General features: G+C 44.5%; 1 protein-coding gene across 2 annotated transcripts; it reads left to right on the top strand.

Annotated features, from left to right (window-relative positions):
• Positions 1-6830: 6830 nt before the first annotated feature.
• On the top strand, positions 6831-19531 carry fermt1 (FERM domain containing kindlin 1). Of its 2 annotated transcripts, XM_058057850.1 has the most exons (17): positions 6831-6908; positions 7310-7408; positions 8462-8616; positions 9703-9800; positions 11466-11601; positions 11678-11815; positions 13076-13259; positions 13338-13440; positions 13514-13621; positions 15068-15199; positions 15374-15423; positions 15587-15711; positions 16814-16920; positions 17171-17395; positions 17463-17587; positions 17665-17806; positions 17891-19531. In XM_058057850.1, exons 1-17 carry the CDS (start codon positions 6892-6894, stop codon positions 18062-18064), a joined length of 2118 nt encoding a protein of 705 aa, XP_057913833.1. In that variant the 5' UTR covers positions 6831-6891; the 3' UTR covers positions 18065-19531. The 2 variants fall into 2 exon arrangements, with proteins under 2 accessions (XP_057913833.1, XP_057913832.1); XM_058057849.1 differs by having other exon boundaries at positions 6854-7408.
• Positions 19532-19766: the final 235 nt, after the last annotated feature.

Raw genomic sequence — 19766 nt, forward strand, 5'->3', positions numbered from 1 at the left:
TTGAACTGCTTAGCACCAAAAGCCATCTTCCACATGAGAAGGGAGTGAGCTCAACCCCCCGGCTTCCAAGGGGCCCCTCCAACAGGTGCGGCCCTCTCGCTTCTCTCTCCTCGCACTCATCCCGATGCAGCTTGTTTTCCTCCTACACGCGGAAAACATCTGCAGCGGTGGTCCCCCCCCCCCCTTCTCCATACCCTTATTTACTCTCACCGCTCTCCACTTTCTTCCCCTTTTCATGCCAGGAAGGAGGACTGTAAATACCAAGAGGTGTCACTCCCAGGAGAAGAACGACATCGTGTTCTGGACACAGGCCGGAGGTTTTGCCGAGGAATATTTTTATCATGAAAAGCCAACATGGAATGATACAGTCACGCACAGCTGCTGGTCTAATTTGCTCCGAGCGTGTACAAACACAGCGTCCCACACGTGCCGTAAAAAAGCAGAGAATAGGTTTAGCTCACTGTTCAATGAAAGATGACAAATAGAGAGAGAAGCTTACATGATTTAAAGGCTGTGCGACATCTCGGGGAATAAAGATAAGATCAACACTCCAGATATTGCTCTTACTTGCCAGTGTGTCTGGAAGCGTTGGCCACCAAACACGCTCCACATGCTGTATAAACATGAGGGCAAAGAACACGACCAGAATGGATTGTATATTTATGGTGAGTGCACCGCTTGGTTGCAACCAGCAGAGGTGCTGTTGTTTCATTATCAATTTTTTTGGCTAAAGCGGCAATTCCCCACTGGGCGGTGGGGGTCACAAGCCTGTTTTCAGAGAGCCGCGGGTCTTCATTTTGTTTGTGCTTTTATTTTGCAAGGGCGTGTCGTCTATGAATATTCCTATAGGTGGCATCAAAGCTCTGCAGTGCCATTTGAAAGCTGCTGCCATAGAAGAGAACCCAGTCCTGTCCCTTATTGAGCCTTAGAAAGTCTTTGTCTGTGATTTATGCTTACCTGGGGAGACGAAGCCTTCTCCGTTGCTGCCCCCACCCTCTGGGACTCTTTGCCCCAATCACTCACTGACCTTCCCCCCCTCAAAAAACATCTCAAAACCCACCTGTTTAAATCCGTTTTTAATGTCTAACTTTTTATACCTGACTGCTGCGCCCCGCCCCGCTTTTAGCCTTGTTTTTAGCTCTGAATTATTCATTCATTCATTCATTTTCTACCGCTTTTTCCCAGCCTATCCCAGCTGTCTTTGGGCGAGAGGCGGGGTACACCCCGGACTGGTGGCCAGCCAATCACAGGGCACATATAGACAAACAACCATTCACACTCACATTCATACCTATGGACAATTTGGAGTCGCTAATTAACCTAGCATGTTTTTTGGAATGTGGGAGGAAACCGGAGTACCCGGAGAAAACCCACGCATGCACGGGGAGAACATGCAAACTCCACACAGAGATGGCCGAGGGTGGGACTGAACCCTGGTCTCCTAGCTGTGAGGTCTGCACGCTAACCACTCGATCACCGTGCCGCCCTAGCTATGAATTAATGTTTGGATATTGTATTTTAATGCATCTTTTACTCTGTTTTTACTCAACTCTATTTTTGTTTATTTTTCTCTACTGTAAAGCGTCTTTGAGTACTCTGAAAAGCGCTTTACAAATAAAATGTATTATTATTATTATTATTATTAGATGTCAGCTGCAGAGTTAGCCATTTATCTTGCTAATGCTAACTGCTAGCACGTATACAGTGATGTGCGGTCGGGGAGGGAAGTGAGGCTCGGGAAAATAGAAAAATGAGCAAAATGAGTTGCGCCCACCCGGAAGGGACGGGGGTTTTACGCTTCCTTTTGTGGTTGAGAGACGGGGCTTTCATGTCTTTACGTAGCAAAGAGTGCAAGTTAATGTTTGCAAAAAAAATAAAGTTTTCTCCCAAATTCGAAAAAAAAAAAAAAAAAATCGACACTCCGCCTCAGACTCCAGTTCTTCTGCGCTTCAATTGAACTGTATTATGAATTGTGTATGATTGCTTAGTTAAAAATGGCGGACTTTGCACATTCCTGGTCCAATACAGGAAAGAAAGCTAAGGCGAGGCCACACCACAAGCATGGCGCCCACTGAGTGGGATCGTGTGGAATATGATATCATGGAAGTGTGACATCGTTATTCTTGCTCATAGCTGGAAGGTGCTTGTCACTGCCATCCTTCCACAGAGGAATAGCCAGTATTTTTCTTTCTGTTAGCTCGTCTGCTGAATGAATGGATGAGACCAAGATGGAGGATGACATAGGAGGCGAGCTGCTGTCTCGGACCTTTACAGGTGTCACCACTTCACCTGGGGAGGGAAGGGTGCATGTACTTCATACGTATACAAATAAATAGTTAGAAGACTGTATTTTGTATTTTTCTTTCCAATTTAGTACAACTACATGCGTTTTTCAAGGGTTGATGTTGAGTGTTGAGATCCAGATGACGTCAGACGTGAGAACCCGAGCCTCCACTATGGCGTAGGTCCAAACAGGCCTTCAGTGCATCCAAAGAACCAATTAGAAACAATCTTTGCAGAAAAAAATCATTCATGTGATTTTCCTCATGGTGGATGAAGGAAAAGGTTGTCCAACGCCCGCACCCCCCACCGTGCTTGACCTTTCTCCCCGAGCTTGTGATGCTGCGCTGTATTGACAGAGTGGAGGTCAGGGGCTGTCACGACATAAACCTATCAAATCCTTAAGTACATATTATTTCAGCAAATTCCCAAGGTTCTTTCCCTCCTTCTGAGTTGCACCCCCTCTTTTCCTCCCGGTGCTTTATATTGTGCCATGGAAAGTTTTATTAACCCTAAAGCAAATTGCCTTGGAACCCCCCCCCCGGTATGAGTAGTAGACAAGAACAAACACACAGCATATGTATTTCTCTATGTAGGTCTGAGCGGGGTCTCCCTTGGGATTCCGGATGAAGGCGTACGTTCAAAGAGGAACTAGGTGCTAATGAACTGGATCCTGACGGGGTTTGCTTTCCGCTAGCCCACAATGGATCCATTCACAGAAAGCCGGCCACGGAAAGTGTTGGTAAAGTTATCCCGGCAAGAGTTTATGCAACCTTTTCTGACCCCCAGTAGCCACCCCCCCCCCCCCCCCCCCCCCTCCACCAGTAACCGCCTCAGACCTTTAAAGTCGAGCCAGAGACAACACTAACTAGCATCAGCTGATACGGCAGAGGCACGCCACATGAACGTGTTTGAAAATGGCACCCATTCATAGCCGCTCAGGGGAGTCCATATACGCTTCCTTTTACACTCTACCTGTGAGATTGGTCACGGCATCTGAGAGGTGTCGGGGGAAGGGGGTCGCTTCCTTCCATGTTGCTCCACAACGCAGCATGCCACTGCACGGCATCGGATGATGGCTTCCGTGCGAAGGCTCCACGCCGACGCCACTGCGGGGAGAAAAGGTGCTATTTTAAAGCCATCATAGGCACGCCGCTTCCTTCGCCGTCTCCGTGGGCACTGACAGACCTAATCAGCATCGGTCGCCATGCATGCACATGGCTTCACTCGACATATCTGATGTTCACAGAGACGCCAAAATCCACTCCCACACATTTTGCATCTCCAAGAAGATGGCTGAGGAGGACCGTGGTCATCTCGAACCTTTGTTGAGTACAAGAACATGCAAACTCCACACAGAGTTTCCCAAGCGGAGATTCCAACCCGAGATTCCAATCCATCTCCTGACTGTGTGGCCTACCTGCTAACCACTTGTCCATCGTGTATTTCACATGACTTTATTTGTTTGTAATATTTGGGATATGTAAATTATGTATGTCGGGTGACATTTTATAAATCATTGATTCATTCATTTTCTACCGCTTTTTCCTCACAAGGGTCACGGGGGTGCTGGAGCCTATCCCAGCTGTCTTTGGGCAAGAGGCGGGGTACACCCTGGACTGGTCGCCAGCCAATCACAGAGCACATATAGAGTAATTCCCACCCACATTCATACCTATGGACAATTTGGAGTGGCCAATTAACCTAGCATGTTTTTGGAATGTGGGAGGAAACCGGAGTACCCGGAGAAAACCCACGTATGCACGGGGAGAACATGCAAACTCCACACAGAGATGGCCGAGGGTGGAATTGAACCCTGGTCTCCTAGCTGTGAGGTCTGCGTACTAACCACTAATTTTATAAATCAAATACATTCATTCATTCATTCATTTTCTACCGCTTTTCCTCACAAGGGTCGCGGGGGTGCTGGAGCCTATCCCAGCTGTCTTCGGGCGAAAGGCGGGGTACACCCTGGACTGGTGGCCAGCCAATCACAGGGCACATATAGACAAACAACCATTCACACTCACATTCATACCTATGGACAATTTGGAGTGGCCAATTAACCTAGCATGTTTTTGGAATGTGGGAGGAAACCAGAGTACCCGGAGAAAACCCACGCATGCACGGGGAGAACATGCAAAGATGGCAGAGGGTGAAATTGAACCCTGGTCTCCTATCTGTGAGGTCTACACGCTAACCACTAATTTTATATAAATCAAATAATTCAAATTATTTTTTGTAAGCATATGCAAATCAATGATAGAGTGCCAAATATAATAATATATCAAAAAAAGCAAATAAATGACATATATAAATGTGCGTTGAACTTGGCTTCAACACTTTTCCAAAAAGGTCTCTGTCGGTTGTTGGAATTGACCTAACTCACATTTTTATAAGTCTCTATGGAAACGTCCACAAGCAAGCCAGCGTTCCATTAATAGACGCGCCTATGGCTCCGCACATATAAACAAACAATTCACCTGGAAATAGGGAAGCCTTTTATACGCAAAGACGAGTGGATCCAAAGGTGCCGCGACGCATGAATATTTATTTCTTAAGTCTAAACTTCATATAGATCATAAATAAGCCGCCTCGTATGTTTGTCTGAGTTTCAAGGTCAAAGGTCAAAAGCTTGGGAAATAAATAAACGGACGTTAAGCATCACGGGTCCGACACTAGGAATGTATTCAGGCAGAGAAAAGGAATCTACGCTTTGCAGGCCACAGGGCGGCGCTTTGAGTTCCCGAGAGCCCGACGCTTCTCAGGCCTCCTCCGCATTACTCCCACAGGACCGGGGCGGCGGTCACGCCGGGTTGCAGAGGTGAGAGCGTCCGAGGGGTTTGGGGGGGGGGGGGGGGGGGGGGGGGGGGGTCTGAGGTGAGCGGCGGTTGCTAACCTTATGAAAACAAGACTTTGTGAACAGTGTTTACCTCCGCACCCATATTGAGTCATGACTTCGCCTCCCGACGAGCCATCAAGAGAGCGGTTGAGGGAGTTCCTTGTTGCATTCACGACACCCTCACGTCTATCCCCACTACCCCACTCTGGAAGAACCAGCCCCCATCCACCTCATCCCCAGAGCATGGGCCCGGGGGCGGCATGAATGGGTCATTGTGATGCGTCTCCGTCACGGCAGCAAATGTTTTCACTTCCATTTGATCCCATCGGCGAGGCTGCTAATTGGGTAAGCGTGTTCCCAGGTCACCGGGAGGTTTTCTCTTTCCATAAATACAGAAAGGCCTCCACAGATGTCGTCTCCCAGCCGCCTTTCCCAGTAGGTTCAGGTCATAGAGGTAATTTATCGCCACTGCCCTGACGCATGACAGCGTTTTATCGATACTTGGCTATTTCCGCTGCTTTCTGCAGGTGCCGTGGCGATGTGGACGTCAACAAAATGCTGTTCTTTTCCACGCTCCGTACGAGTCCCTGGGTTTATTTGTTTGTTTTCTTTCTCATGGAATTTACATTTCCTCTTGCGCAAGGCCTCGTGATGATCTCATGCGCCAGCGCGACACCCTCGGCAGACTCGCACGCGCACTTGCCTCATTTCATCTGCTTCAGGGTGCGGCCCACACGGTCAAGCGGCCGACCGGCCGGCCGGGGGAGACTGTCCTGCAGCTGTCTTTGAAACCTTCCGTGCTGCCAAGCTGTTAGCGGCTTAGAAAGGCCTCAGTTCTCCTTTGCTGCAGCCCACTGAAAAGACAAAAGTTTGACCACAATGAAGACATCTACTGCCACTCAATCAGAGCCCTGTGACTGTCCACTTGAACTGGATTGAAAACACAATGAAGACGTCTAATGAGAGCCCTGAATTTAATATGTTTGGCCAATCACAGCCCATAAAAGAAGTGCACTGAATGTCAAAAACACTTTTTAAGTCCACTTTACGTGATGACAACAAGAGTGAGTTTGTCGTGCTGTGTTTTAATCCTCAATGCCAAGTCATGGTTTAGAACAAGTCTAACAGCGCCATCGTGTGGCAGCAACACTAGCAATAATGAACAATTATTTTTCCTGTAGTCTTTCTGATGATGAATGTGGAAGCTGAGCAAACATATAGTCATGTTCCTGTGGCAGTATGACTAACGATAACTCATATATTGTAAATAGTTAGTCAGCTGTCTGCAGTCACAACTCTTATATTATGAACTATTAAAAGGACATGAGTTTTTAAAATGGAAAAACATGAGACATCTGGTGCAGCAGCATTTTTCTAAAATAATTTCTAGTAATTTACTTATGCTTAAAGACATCATGAATTGATTAGAAAACACAATTGGTGGTAAATGGCAACCGCACAATATATGCTCAGATATATATGCTGTTTTCAGGGAGGCACCAAGTATATTATATTCTCCGAGGAAAGGCTCCCAGTACACACACTTTAAGTACAGTTTGATAGTATTCTTGGAGTACAATAACCCCATCCCACACCGCAAGTCTTTAAGGAACAGTAGTAAAATAGCTCTGCTGCAACTAAGTTCAACAACATCCATATTCCTAAAGCACAACAAGGCGTCATTGTTATCGTAACCATTACAAATAAAGTTACATTGAATTGGATGCTAACTCACCTGGTGGCATGAACTGCTATCATCTTAACGCTCAATGTCAGCAGCTTTGAAGTAGGTTCTTGTTTATTGGGTTTATTGTCACATTGGGAGTAAGTTTAATGCCACCGTGAACTTATTGGCACAGACGTAACGAGAGTGAAACGTTTCAATTTCAGCCACACTTGGCCACGGAATGGCTGTTAGCTAGCTAGCGCTAGCGAGCTAGCTGGCGCTAAAACTAAGATATGAAACGCCAAAGTGACTGTTGTGGACAAACCTTGAGATTTTGTATTAACCAATGAATGTTGTATTTTGGTGTGTCTTCTATTCTGTTTATTCAACTTCATTTTTCTGTAAAGTGTCTTTGAGTATTTTGAAAAGCGCTATACAAATAAATTGTATTATTATTATTTGTTACTCTACACGGCAAAAATGATCACTTCCGCATGCGTGCGCGCGCGTGCCTGCGTCAGTCACCTGCCGTCGAGGAGGGGCGTGGCTTCACTTGGGACCAGATCTCCACTTCTCACGAGACCTCCGCCGTTAGCAAGAAGAAGCGCTCAACCAAGGAGGTAAGCGGAACTCTTAAGCGCTTAATGTTGGGTATTGGTGTTTATTCAGTGGTTTAATGAAAGGGAAAAACTTTCAATTTGACTAAAAGTGACGTAATTAACTCGTTTGGGGTTTTCCCATCCCATTAAACTATTCCTGATGTGATGAAATCAAGCTGGACGTGCGTATCTGTAAATTCAATGCTTCTCATACAGTCCTCGTAAGTTATGCTAATTCGTCTTTGAAAGCGAGTTATTCTTTAATGTCATACTTTTTTTACGAAGTAAAAGTTTTTTTTTTGTTTTGTTTTTTTGAGTGATTTAGCCATCCCTTGTGGAGATGAGGACAGATGAATCCTTTTATTATTGCGATGTCACCTTCAGGCTTCCGAGCTGAAACAAAAAAAGGAGACATTGGTGCTCCTGTGCAGCACATTCGTGTCCATGCTCGTCATGCATTCCACAGCTCAACCCTCCCGATCCTCCTCCTCTGCTCCTCTGCTCCCTGCGTACCTGCCCCCCCCCCCCATCCATCACCCAGTCTATTAACAGTAGAACATGCACCCGCTGAGCTGATTTGCAGGGCTGCAGAATGAGTATAAAGTGAGTCCTGATGATGGCAAACATTACAATTGTGCAGGAATTATGTAATATTGTAGGGAGAATGTAACTATCTAAGTATAACCTTGTCATTGTACAGGACCCCCCCCCCCCCCATGTGGTACTTATCTGAAAAGAGTGCTAATATTCAGGGAATTATTTTTACAGTGAGTTAATCACTCATTCATATCCTTCCTTATCAATGCCATTCATTTCCTATTATCACAAATAAACAACATGATTCCCATTGAATTGAAATATGACCCTGATATTGCTATCCAATGGGCTCATGAATATGGATGTTGGCCAACATTTACCAATGATTTTGGTAGTTGTTGTTGTTGCAAAAACAAGAGGCTGAATGTTGTTTGTAGGCTTATTGTTTTCCCTCTATTAGAATGTAGTTCTACATTAATATTTTTGCATGATTGTATTCTATATATTTCCATCCGGGTCGATGTGTATTTTCCGCAGAGCCATGATCACAGCTGCCGAGTACGGGGAAACGTCATGGGAGCTATCGGTGCACGTGGACCAAAAAGAAGGCGACGAGTCCATGAGGTTTAAACTGCGGGTGAAGGGCGACCTGCACATCGGAGGCCTCATGCTGAAGCTGGTGGAGAAGATCAGTACGTGTTTTTAAAAAGACTTCGGATCCCTTTGAAATGATTCGCCGCTGTTTGTCAGCAGGCCACGCCCTTGTTTGGCCTGCATTGCTCCACATTGGAGTGCTATTGTTTTATGACAATGGCCGGTGTGGCCCCAGGGGGGGCAAAGTTCAGCAAGTCAGTAGATAAGACCCAGGAGCAGGCTTGTTTGAAGGCTTGAAGATGGCTTGTCGTCCTAACAGCATACATCAGGGGTCTCAAACTCAATTTACTTGGGGGCCACTGGAGCTAGGGTCTGGGCGAGACTGGGCCACATCAGGTTTTACAAAAATAAAAACCAAAAAAACGCATTTATTAAAAACAGAAAAATGAATAAACTTTGCTTTGGTTTTGATTTTCTACAAGAAAAAAAAAACTTTTTATTTTTCTACACAAAATAAGATGAAAAATAAATAAACAAATCAAGAATAAAGAAAATTAATCAATCAGTAATAAATAAAATAATAACAATAAAACGGCAAATAATAAAAACTTAAGAAACCACATATAGTTGGTGGGTAGACAAATTATTTTTTTTCAGATTAAAATGAACAAAGCATTATTAGAGCCCTGTAGACATGACAAAACACGACTATAGTCACATTTATACTCTTTTTTTTATTTACAACATATTGCGCAACTGCAGGGTCTTGAGACACATGCTAACTCGCAAACTAGAGGGCTAGCGACCTAAACGGTAGCATCCAAGTTATTTCCTTTAAACTTAAATAGCCAAAAACTTACCACTTCCACACGGATAGAGAGCATAACTATTAACAGTTATTTAACCTTTAACATGAACATTAATCAAACGTAATAATTTTTTCTGGGTACATGATACCATACAGCATCCATATCAAACTTGCGCGGGCCGCACTAACATTAAACTTTCATATCAAGGCGGGGGCCTCAAACTAGTGTCCTGCGGGCCACATTTGGCCGCATGTTTGAGACCCCTGGCATACATCATGACGTCCAGCATATTCACGGATAACACAGCTCAAGTGTGTGTCTATGCAGTGATGATGCAGGTTCAATGTCGTGTTTTATGTTTCATTTTGTGTGCAGAGGCTCCTCAAGATTGGTCGGATCATGCCCTGTGGTGGGAGCAGAGGAAATGCTGGCTGCTGAGGACACACTGGACCTTGGACAAGTATGGAATTCAGGTAGCTGCCTTATGATGCTAAATTAATTAAAGTACCGTGAAATGTAGCTGCTGAAACTTTTTTTATGACCCACCGTACTTTTTGAAATTTGTCAGCTAACATAAAATGAGCACTCAAGGTCTGAGCATTTGCTGCAAAAGCAAGGAGAAACTGGCTCAGCATTGTATTGTGGCAGTTGTGTCAGATGGTTACAGTACAGTTAAAAGGAGGTAAGGCTTCATCCACAGTTCATCCACACAAATAAGCCACCCCTTTGTACAACAAAAGGAGAGCAAACACAGGTACCTTTATAAGGCAAAACCAAGCAGAGGGCCAGGCTGGAACCTGGGCATCCTACAACTATGCAGTGACTCAATCAAACAGTGAACAATAGGAACCATACACTTATTTTAGTCACTAGCAACGTTTACATGAGGAGTTTTTCTCTTTCCGAATGACCTTTCCGAAAGCAATGGTATACATGGAAAGGAATATTCCAATCATATGTCTACATGCGGCGCTATAATCAACCAGAATAGTCAATGGGGCATGCGCAGTAAAGCGTAAACACCAACATCACGTGATACCGACTTCCTGGAGTTTTTCTTTCACTTGTTGGAATAACTCCGTATTGCCAGTTTTTCCGTCATCCGGTCTTGAAATTTAGTTTGAATCAAAAACAAACCTTCCGCAGAAGTCCAGTGCTGATTGCTCGCCTCCATTTTTTTAAATGGAAGAACGTCTCGAGCAACGTGTTACGTCATACAGTAAACCTCGGATATATCGGATTCAATTGTTCCCACTGGTTTTGTCCGATATAAGCGAAATCCGTTATATGCGTATACCGGAAAATGTCCGTTTTACGCATATATCGGATTTATATCCGGTATATGCGTAAATCGGATTTTATCCGTTATAAAAAGGCACTTCCTTGACTATGTTTCCAATGTACCTGGACGCGCAGGCAACGCTGCAAACGCTGCAAATGACGTCGTATAGCGGCCTGTCACGATTCGGCGAATCGGAGCGCCACGATGCGGCCATCCGATATATGCGAGGGAAATTTAATGGAAATGCATTGGAACGGGACTGGAGATTTTGTCCGAAATAGGCGAAATCCGTTATAAAAAATCCAATATACGCAATGAATTTTTATTGGAAATGCATTACAGAAAAATCGGTTCTTTTTTTATCTGTCCGTTGTGAGCGAATTTCCGATATATCCGAGTCCGATATATCCGAGGTTTACTGTATCTCATCATTCGCTGAAAGAACGCACCCGGGAACAGGAAAAGATAAAGTTCAATCTTGCTAATATTTTATAATTAAGCTCGGCACATGTTTTATATATAGATATGTATTTTCTTTTTTAATAAAAGTGGACTTGTGAATGGCGTATAGAAGGGTTTAGATTCTGTTCCACAGATGGCGCTAATGCACACGAAAGCTGCTTGCCAACCGCCAATAAACAACAGAAGAAGAACTTTTCGTTTGAGCGGGTACAAGATACCTCAATCGGATTGGGGAAAGGAATATTCCACCCCTGGGAATTCGATTATATATAAATTCGGATTGGCGCTTTTCTTTCGGAATGAGGTGTATACAAAGGTTCCATACATTGGAATATTTGGGTCCATGTATACGTTGCTATTCATAAAACTGATGTAAAACACGCCTTCCTTGCAGGCCGATGCCGACCTGCGCTACACCCCCCAGCACAAAAGCATGCTCCTGCAACTCCCCAACATGAAAACCATCAAGATGACCGTCAGCTTCTCCTGTGTGGTCTTCAAGGCCGTAGCGGAGATCTGTCAGATACTCAGTAAGCGTCAGCCTAAGTTGTGAACATGTGATGAAAACTAACCAATCAGTAAGTCAAGCCTCGTCTGTGTCATCAGACATCAGACGATCCGAGGAACTGTCCCTGCTCAAGCCTCCAGACGATCCCTCTAAGAAGAAGAAGAAGAAAGACAAGAACTCTTCGTTAGAGGACATCTGGGACATTGATTTAGTCAGCGGGGGGCCGGGGGGCACAGGTAGTGTACAAATGACCAAATCAAAGAGCTCTATAAGCATTTTCAAATTTTCTGGGAGCTTCCATAATAGTGTTGTCCAACACCTCGTCTTGGGGCTGGCAGTGGTACGCTTTAAAGGTGATTTTACTCATCACGTCACACATGTTTGTCCACCTCCTTTAGGCTCTAGGAACACACACAGTATTCCCACTTCCATCATCCACAATCCTTAGGTCAGACATTCACTTTTCTGCATGTTCTAAAGATATAAAAAGTAGGGGTGTGTATTGGCAAAAATCTGGCTTTAAAGTTGCTGCTTTGAAAAAAGCGTAGCAACTGTCCCAACAACTGTGGTAATCACACTCTCGTCCGCCATCTTCGATGAATCACGTGATTTTTTTTTACTGCGCATGCACCATTGACTATTCCGTTTGATTATAGCGGTGCATGTAGACAGGAGATTGGAATATTCCTTTCCATATATACACTGTTTTCTGGTACGTCATTCGGAAAGATTCCATTCGGAAAGAGGAAAATTATGTTACGCCCAATCATTACCTTCCTGGCGTAGTGACACCCGGCCACACTACAGCAGTTAGCAACTAGCCGGCTAGCAACTAGCTTCAGCACACACTGGCTCCCAATGCCTCAGGCGGCTAGCCAAAGGAAACGCTACATATTGGAGCTTTTTGTTTTGGCCTCTCTTTCTATGTTGCTATGTGACATGTGACAGGACGTGCATTCACCAACTGCGTCATTTTACCTGTTTTTATAACTTTAGAACACACAGAAAAGAGAAAGAGGTTAGCTCATGTATCACATAAGGATTGTGGCTGATTTTAATAGCACAATCATCAATCATCTGCTGTATCATATTCATTCATTCATTCATTCATTTTCTACCACTTTTTCCTCACAAGGGTCGCGGGGGTGCTGGAGCCTATCCCAGCTGTCCTCGGGCGAGAGGCGGGGTACACCCTGGACTGGTCTCCAGCCAATCACAGGGCACATATAGACAAACAACCATTCACACTCACATTCATACCTATGGACAATTTGGAGTTGCCAATTAACCTAGCATGTTTTTGGAATGTGGGAGGAAACCGGAGTACCCGGAGAAAACCCATGCATGCATGCACGGGGAGAACATGCAAACTCCACACAGAGATGGCAGAGGGTGGAATTGAACCCTGGTCTCCTAGCTGTGAGGTCTGCGCGCTAACCATTAGACCGCCGTGCCGCCCCTGCTGTATCATATTGCTATCATTATCTCCAATCAAGGCCCCATGTACAGTAAGACCATGACGGCCACCTACGACCCTGAGAACGGCATGCCGGTATCGGCCACCAGCCTCTGGTTCGGAGAGAACCCTCTCGCCGACTCCCAGCCCAACCTGCCTCCCGCCGAGCTGGCCAAGCTCTACCAGCCTGTGTCCCTGGTGGACAAAGCTATCAGCAACGCCGGGTAGAGAACCCTCATGTTCTTTTTCTCTGGCGCTGTGGAGTTGTACTTGAAGTCTCGCCGTGTGTTTGTGTTTGACAGCTGGCTGGACTCCTCTCGTTCCCTCATGGAGCAAGACGTTCAAGACAACGATAAACTGCTGCTGCGCTTTAAGTACAACATCTTCTTTGACCTCAATCCTAAAGTAAGACAGCCCTCAAATGGCATGAATACACCTTCCGTCTTGTCCTATTTGGCCTATTTGTGATGCCTTCCAGTACGACGCGGTCAGGATAACCCAGCTGTACGAGCAGGCTCGCTGGTCCATCCTGCTGGAGGAGATTGACTGCACCGAGGAGGAGATGCTGATGTTTGCTTCCCTGCAGGTGACTATGGCGCCATCACTCATCAGTCACGCTACTTAGTCTGTTTTGGGATGAGTACAGGTAGTACAGTCCTTGCATATCCCGGCATTGGACTGAAGTGCATAAGAGACAAAAGTCTTGGGACACAGCTAATTCATTTATCAGAGGTCAGACTTGAGACCTTAGCTGGCTCTCAATCTTATTTTTCCGTATTAGCAAGACATTTTGGACAATTGTATGTCCCAACTTGGGGACCTCAGGGAGGCCATTTTCTGGTCCAACATCCATGGCGTCTGCAAGTCATCCTAGAAGAGTGCAATGGTGGCTCTTCTGGCCTGTGGTTTACTGTAAAAACCAAAAGAACGTACACACACACAACAAACAAGAAAACGAAATATTGAAATATTGAATGTTGGAACCCTGTGATTGGCTGGCGACCAGTCCAGGGTGTACCGCGGCTCTCAACCGAAGACAGCTGGGATAGGCTCCAGCACCCCCCGCGACCCTCGTGAGGAAAAGCGGTAGAAAATGAATGAATGAATGTTGGAAGTCACACTGATACAAACACTATTCGCTTAGCGTTTTCTTTCGATACATTGAACTCATTCATTCATTCATTTTCTACCGCTGGGTATGCTGGAGCCTATCCCAGCTGTCTTCGGTTGAGAGTCAGGGTACCCTGTACTGGTGGCCAGCCAATCACAGGGGCACATATAGACAAACAACCATTCACACTCACATTCATACCCACGGGAGGGGGGGTATGCAAACTCCACACAGAGTGGAATTGAACTCGGGTCTCCTAGCTGTAATGGCTAGGTGTCTTAACACTTTTAGAAGGAATAAATGTGCCAATAACACAGCAGCAATTTACTGTAGAGCATAATGAGGAGGCATATGTATCCAGCAGAGGCACATATGGCAACAACATGGTGGCAACTGTAAAGCTGTCTCATGTGTCAATAAGGTATATCGTAGGTATATAATAATACTATACTATATGTAAGTTCTATTGAATGTATCAGCAAGACAAGTGATATTAAAAAGACGAATGAATCGTCGGGTTGTTTGTGGCGGAGGCCAGCAGTCCGTGCCAACCTTCCATAAAACCTAGCGTCCCGCTGTAACAGCAGCAGGGGTGGGTTGCTCATAAAAGCGCTCACCTGCAGAGCATCCTGCATCCTCAGCACTGTGAAACTGATGACACGTATAAGAATGCGACTATAAGTTACTACTACAAGTTGTGGAAGTATGGGTCGTTTAGAAAGATGCTGAATGTTGATGATACCATGCACGCTGGCATGCAGGATATCCATGTAAGGACATGTTAGGGCTTGAGGAAGATCCCTGGGAATAATCAAAGGAGGTGCAACCTCCAAGAATGAATGCATAGAACGCCATTTTTACCATAGGAAGGAAAAGGAACCTACGTCATGGTGACACCTTTATGAACTGTCATCTTTCCAGTATCACATCTGTAAACTGACCATGTCCAGTGAACCGCTGGACCACTCGGACGAGCCGGAAATCGATGAAGTAGAAGCCGCCCTCTCCAACCTGGAGGTGACACTGGAAGGCGGACACACAGACAGAGTTCTGGTAAACCACATTTCACCACCCTGCTGTTTGATTTTCTTCATCGCGGTTTACTCTTACAGTAAACAAGACAGCTGCGCAAGACGCGTTTGCTGCACCTCCACTGATTGCATGTCTCAACGTGGCCGTGTCTGAAGAGGATATAAGATAATTGACCGTTGTTTGTTCCACCCCCAGGAAGACATTACGGACGTTCCAGAACTGGCAGATTCCTTGCGGCTTTTTAGGTAAACCCACCTGGATGAAATATGCTGTGTTTGTGGTTGTTAGCCCCCCCACCACTCATAGAAATCCTATGAAAACACATTTTGATTGCTTATGCCTGAAGGTAATATTTGGTGCATTACGTAGGCACTGCGAGTCATTCCGTGTTGCTGTCTCTTACCTCAGACCAAAAAGACTCACGCTGCGGCCTTATAAAGAGTACTGGTTCGTATTCAAGGACACCACCATCTCGTACTACAAGAACAAGGAGTTGGCTAGCGGAGAACCCATAGAACAGTTTCATCTACGAGGTGAGATAACACATGACACGGCATGACAAGTTAGCAGTGGAGGACTGCAATGTATCTGTGGCCATGGGTGTCATGAGACGAGATCTTAACTTCACTTTTAAGAAAAGTGTTTTTATGGGGGGGGGGGGGGGGGGCCGCTGCTCATTGAGAAGAGCGATACATTCTTTCATGTTGGTCTCCAAAGGTGTCCAATAAGACCAGATAAAGTCGCTAGATGAGTTACTCAAAAACAATCAAATCCAGAGGGGTCTGAATACTCGCTACATATAGAAAGAAAACTGCCAAGTTGGTAACGCCGATCCCTCCTGCTACGTCTTCTTATTCTTTTTTTTTTTTTTTTTTTTAACGTCTTCTTATTCTATTAAGAAGCTAAACCAGGGGTGGGCAAACTACGGCCCGGGGGCCACATCCGGCCCGCCAAGTGTTTGAATACGGCCCGTCCAATCTTTCAAAAGTATTTAATTTAAACTCAACATACAACCTGGCATCATGGCCTGAGCCAACCTTTTGATGGTTGTATCAATTTCGTTGTTTGACATGGTCTGTTGTTTACAAAGTGCTCCTGAAAAAAGAGACACAAGCACATAATATAATAAAAATTAAAATAAAAATTATTATATTATTATCATAACTATTATGATTATTATATTTATTATATTAATGCTAATTATTATATTAATTATATATAATAATATTGTTATATTTGCATATTTTACATAATAATAATATAATAATAATTATTTTAATTTTATTTTAATTATTATAATATTTTATTATTTTTAAAATATTTAAATATAAATATAAAATAATAAATAATAATAGCAGATTGCATGACAATTTTACAGATACAATAATACCAGGTGGACTGTTACGTGTAAAATATATAGTCTGCCCCCCCCCCCCCCGGGAAATTTTGTTATATCAATGCGGCCCGCGAGTCAAAAAGTTTGCCCACCCCTGAGCTAAACCATGTATTGTAGTCATTTTTGTATTGATGTCTTTATGATGTGTTTTTGTGGCGGTCCAAATGTATCTGTGTCGATGTGTGCATCAAACTCATCAAACTGCTGAGTCGCTGTGCTACCCTGGTGTGCGTCTGCAGGCTGCGAGATCGTCCCAGACGTCAACGTCACCGACAAGAAGTTTGGCATCAAGCTGCTCCTCCCGGTGGCCGACGGCATGAACGAGGTGTACATCCGATGCGACAACGTAAGGCTAACTCCATGAGCCATGAGGTCATACATCAGAAGCGCATACTGTATTGCCTCCGTTCCCTTAGACGCACGCCATGACTCCAATAATCTCCAGCTGTGTTGTCCACTTGAATGCACCAACACCTCACCTTAAATCGACAGCTGCTTCTTTTTTCTCTCCTTACTATGACTGTGTTGTGTCTTACAGTACACGATAAGTGATTTGAAGAAGAATTGTAGCTTGTTTCTTCATGACTTGGTGGCAGGAGACGCAGTACGCCAAGTGGAAAGCGGCGTGCATCCTGGCCTCAAAGGGTAAGACCATGGCCTACAGCTCATACAAGTCGGAGGTGAGGAACATCCAGTCCTTCTTGCAAATGAAGAGCCTGGCGCCCCCACCTGGCCAGGCGGCGCCCGACCTGGACGCCATGGAGATGAACGCCGAATGCTTTGTCTCGCCGCGCTACGCCAAGAAGCACAAAACCAAGCAGGTCGGTGAAAATAAGCTTCTTTTGCTGTTGTCATGGTTACAATTGTGTAACTTGTTGTTGTGTCAAGCTGACAGCACGTATCCTGGAGGCCCATCAGAACATAGCGCGTCTCTCCCTCATGGAGGCCAAGATGCGCTTCATCCAGGCGTGGCAGTCGCTGCCAGAGTTTGGCATCAACTACTACATTGTCAGGTTGGTGGCGACACAAGCAGCCGAGCTTAACGTGACTTCCTGTACGTCACTTTAGCGTGTTCTCTTTTGTGTGCCAGGTTCAGAGGGAGCAAGAAGGATGAGATCCTCGGCATCTCGTACAACCGCCTGATCCGTCTCGACATGTCCACCGGCCTGCCCGTCACCACGTGGAGGTTCGCCAACATGAAGCAGTGGAACGTCAACTGGGAGATAAGACAAGTGAGTGATGATCCTTTTAGATATTCAACTAATTTGTTAAAACTAAAATGTTTTTGATCTACGGTCTACTGTGTGTGATTGCAGGTGACCATAGAGTTTGACCAGAACGTTACCATAGCGTTCTGCTGTCTGAGCTGCGACTGCAAGGTGGTGCACGAGTTCATCGGCGGCTACATCTTCCTCTCAACGCGATCTAAAGACCAGAACGAGACACTAGACGAAGAACTCTTCCACAAGCTAACAGGAGGCCAAGAATAAGAAAGACAAGGCCAGATTCTATGAGCTGTGGTGGTCATGGAGAACCATGATGTATAAGATACTATTTCTCTATGAAACTCGGTCAATTACTGTCCAAATGTTTTACAGTCTCAGCAGAACAGCCGTGTCTTGAATTGTTTTGTCATTATTAATCTTATTGTCAACATTTCCAAGCATTTTAATCTGCACTCAATGCCTCAACCTTACCACATCCTAATGGTACCCAAAGTGCTTCACAAGAGTCAAAACAAGTTACAAAAAAATAGGAACAAGATAAGCTCAAATATGATAAAAACACTCAAATAAAATACAAATAAAAACACAAGCAGAGAATCCCATCTAAAAAATAATAATCAATAATCGTCATGTGTTCAAAGCCAGCCTAAATAAATGAGTTTCCGACATTTAAAACATCTCTGTGATAGACCTTAAAGAGGGGTGGGCGGGAGTTCCAATGCTTGGGGACATCTTTTGTATTTCGCCCTTAGGACCTCCAGTGTGTTGAGAGGAGGTGGTGACTGACAGTTAAAAGCTCGGCCAGGTAAGCTGGAGCCAGGTCATTGATGGCCTAAAACACAAATAAAAGGACTTGAAATGGTTTCTATGTCAGACTGGGAGCCAATGAAGAGAACAGAGGATTGGAGTCATATATAAGGAGGCCCACGGCCTCATTTTGAACCAACTGGAGCCGATGGAGGAGGGACTGATTGACACCAATGTAAAGGGAATTGCAATGGATGGATAGAACTTTATGAATCCCTAGGGAAATTCTTGTGCCAGAGTACGCTATCAATTACAGCAGCAAAAATACAAAATACCTTACAAAAAACTTACACAGATTCCACCTGATACTCAGTAGAGTATTGCACATGATAATTATAATGAGTATTATAGCATTGCACCTTAAATAACAACAGACTATAATATGGTAGTAGAATTTGACATCCTAAAAATAGGTTACTTGCAGATGTGAATGAAAATACTAAAGCTATACTGCACATGGACATGCACATAGTACATGGGGTGTAATATAAGAAGTAATATACTTCAGCTCATGAAGACATGAACTGCTTTTCAATGTCTGCTTTGGTTAAAAAGGGTGGAATAGACTGCCTCTGACCACTAACCTGCTTATGAAAATTAAGACTGCTGTCAAATAACACACCAAGAGGAGCAAATGGAGGGGAAGGAGGTGCTAAAATTGGATTGGGGTACAAACAATGTATTTAGTTTTTCCTTCATTTAAGTGAAGGATGTTCTGACACAACCATTGTTTGATGTCATGGAGGCAGCTATGGAGGGATTTATGCCTTGTCACTGAGCATTACTGGTAAGTAGAGCTGTACATAAATTTAAAAAAAAATGTCTTCGTTAACACTCTGTGACTTCCTTGTTGTCTTCAATTACAATCACAAGATTTTACATACATGAAAATATGCATTTTTGGGTTGTTTTGTGTACATTTTCTGTTTAATTTACACTTTTTTTCATTGTATGTATCGCAAAAATTTAATAAAAATGTTTTAAAACTGTTAAATTGACCAGTTGCTTTGTTTCAGCTCTTTTTCTTTCCTTGAAACGACGTCCAAGTGCAACGATTATTCTGAAATCGACATTTTTCAACCTAAGCCGTCGCATTCGACTGTCATTGGCTGGCAAGCCTCCATGTTTATCACATTGAACCAATCACAGCCGGCAATAC

Source organism: Doryrhamphus excisus, chromosome 19 (assembly GCF_030265055.1).
Source record: "Doryrhamphus excisus isolate RoL2022-K1 chromosome 19, RoL_Dexc_1.0, whole genome shotgun sequence".
In the NCBI taxonomy this organism is placed as follows: domain Eukaryota; kingdom Metazoa; phylum Chordata; class Actinopteri; order Syngnathiformes; family Syngnathidae; genus Doryrhamphus; species Doryrhamphus excisus.

Coding starts and splice junctions, on each gene's coding strand:
- fermt1 (XM_058057849.1), top strand. CDS start 7,269: ATGATCACTTCCGCATGCGTGCGCGCGCGTGCCTGCGTCAGTCACCTG. Junction 7,409..8,461: donor AGAAGCGCTCAACCAAGGAG/GTAAGCGGAACT, acceptor TATTTTCCGCAG/AGCCATGATCACAGCTGCCG. Junction 9,801..11,465: donor TGGACAAGTATGGAATTCAG/GTAGCTGCCTTA, acceptor CCTTCCTTGCAG/GCCGATGCCGACCTGCGCTA.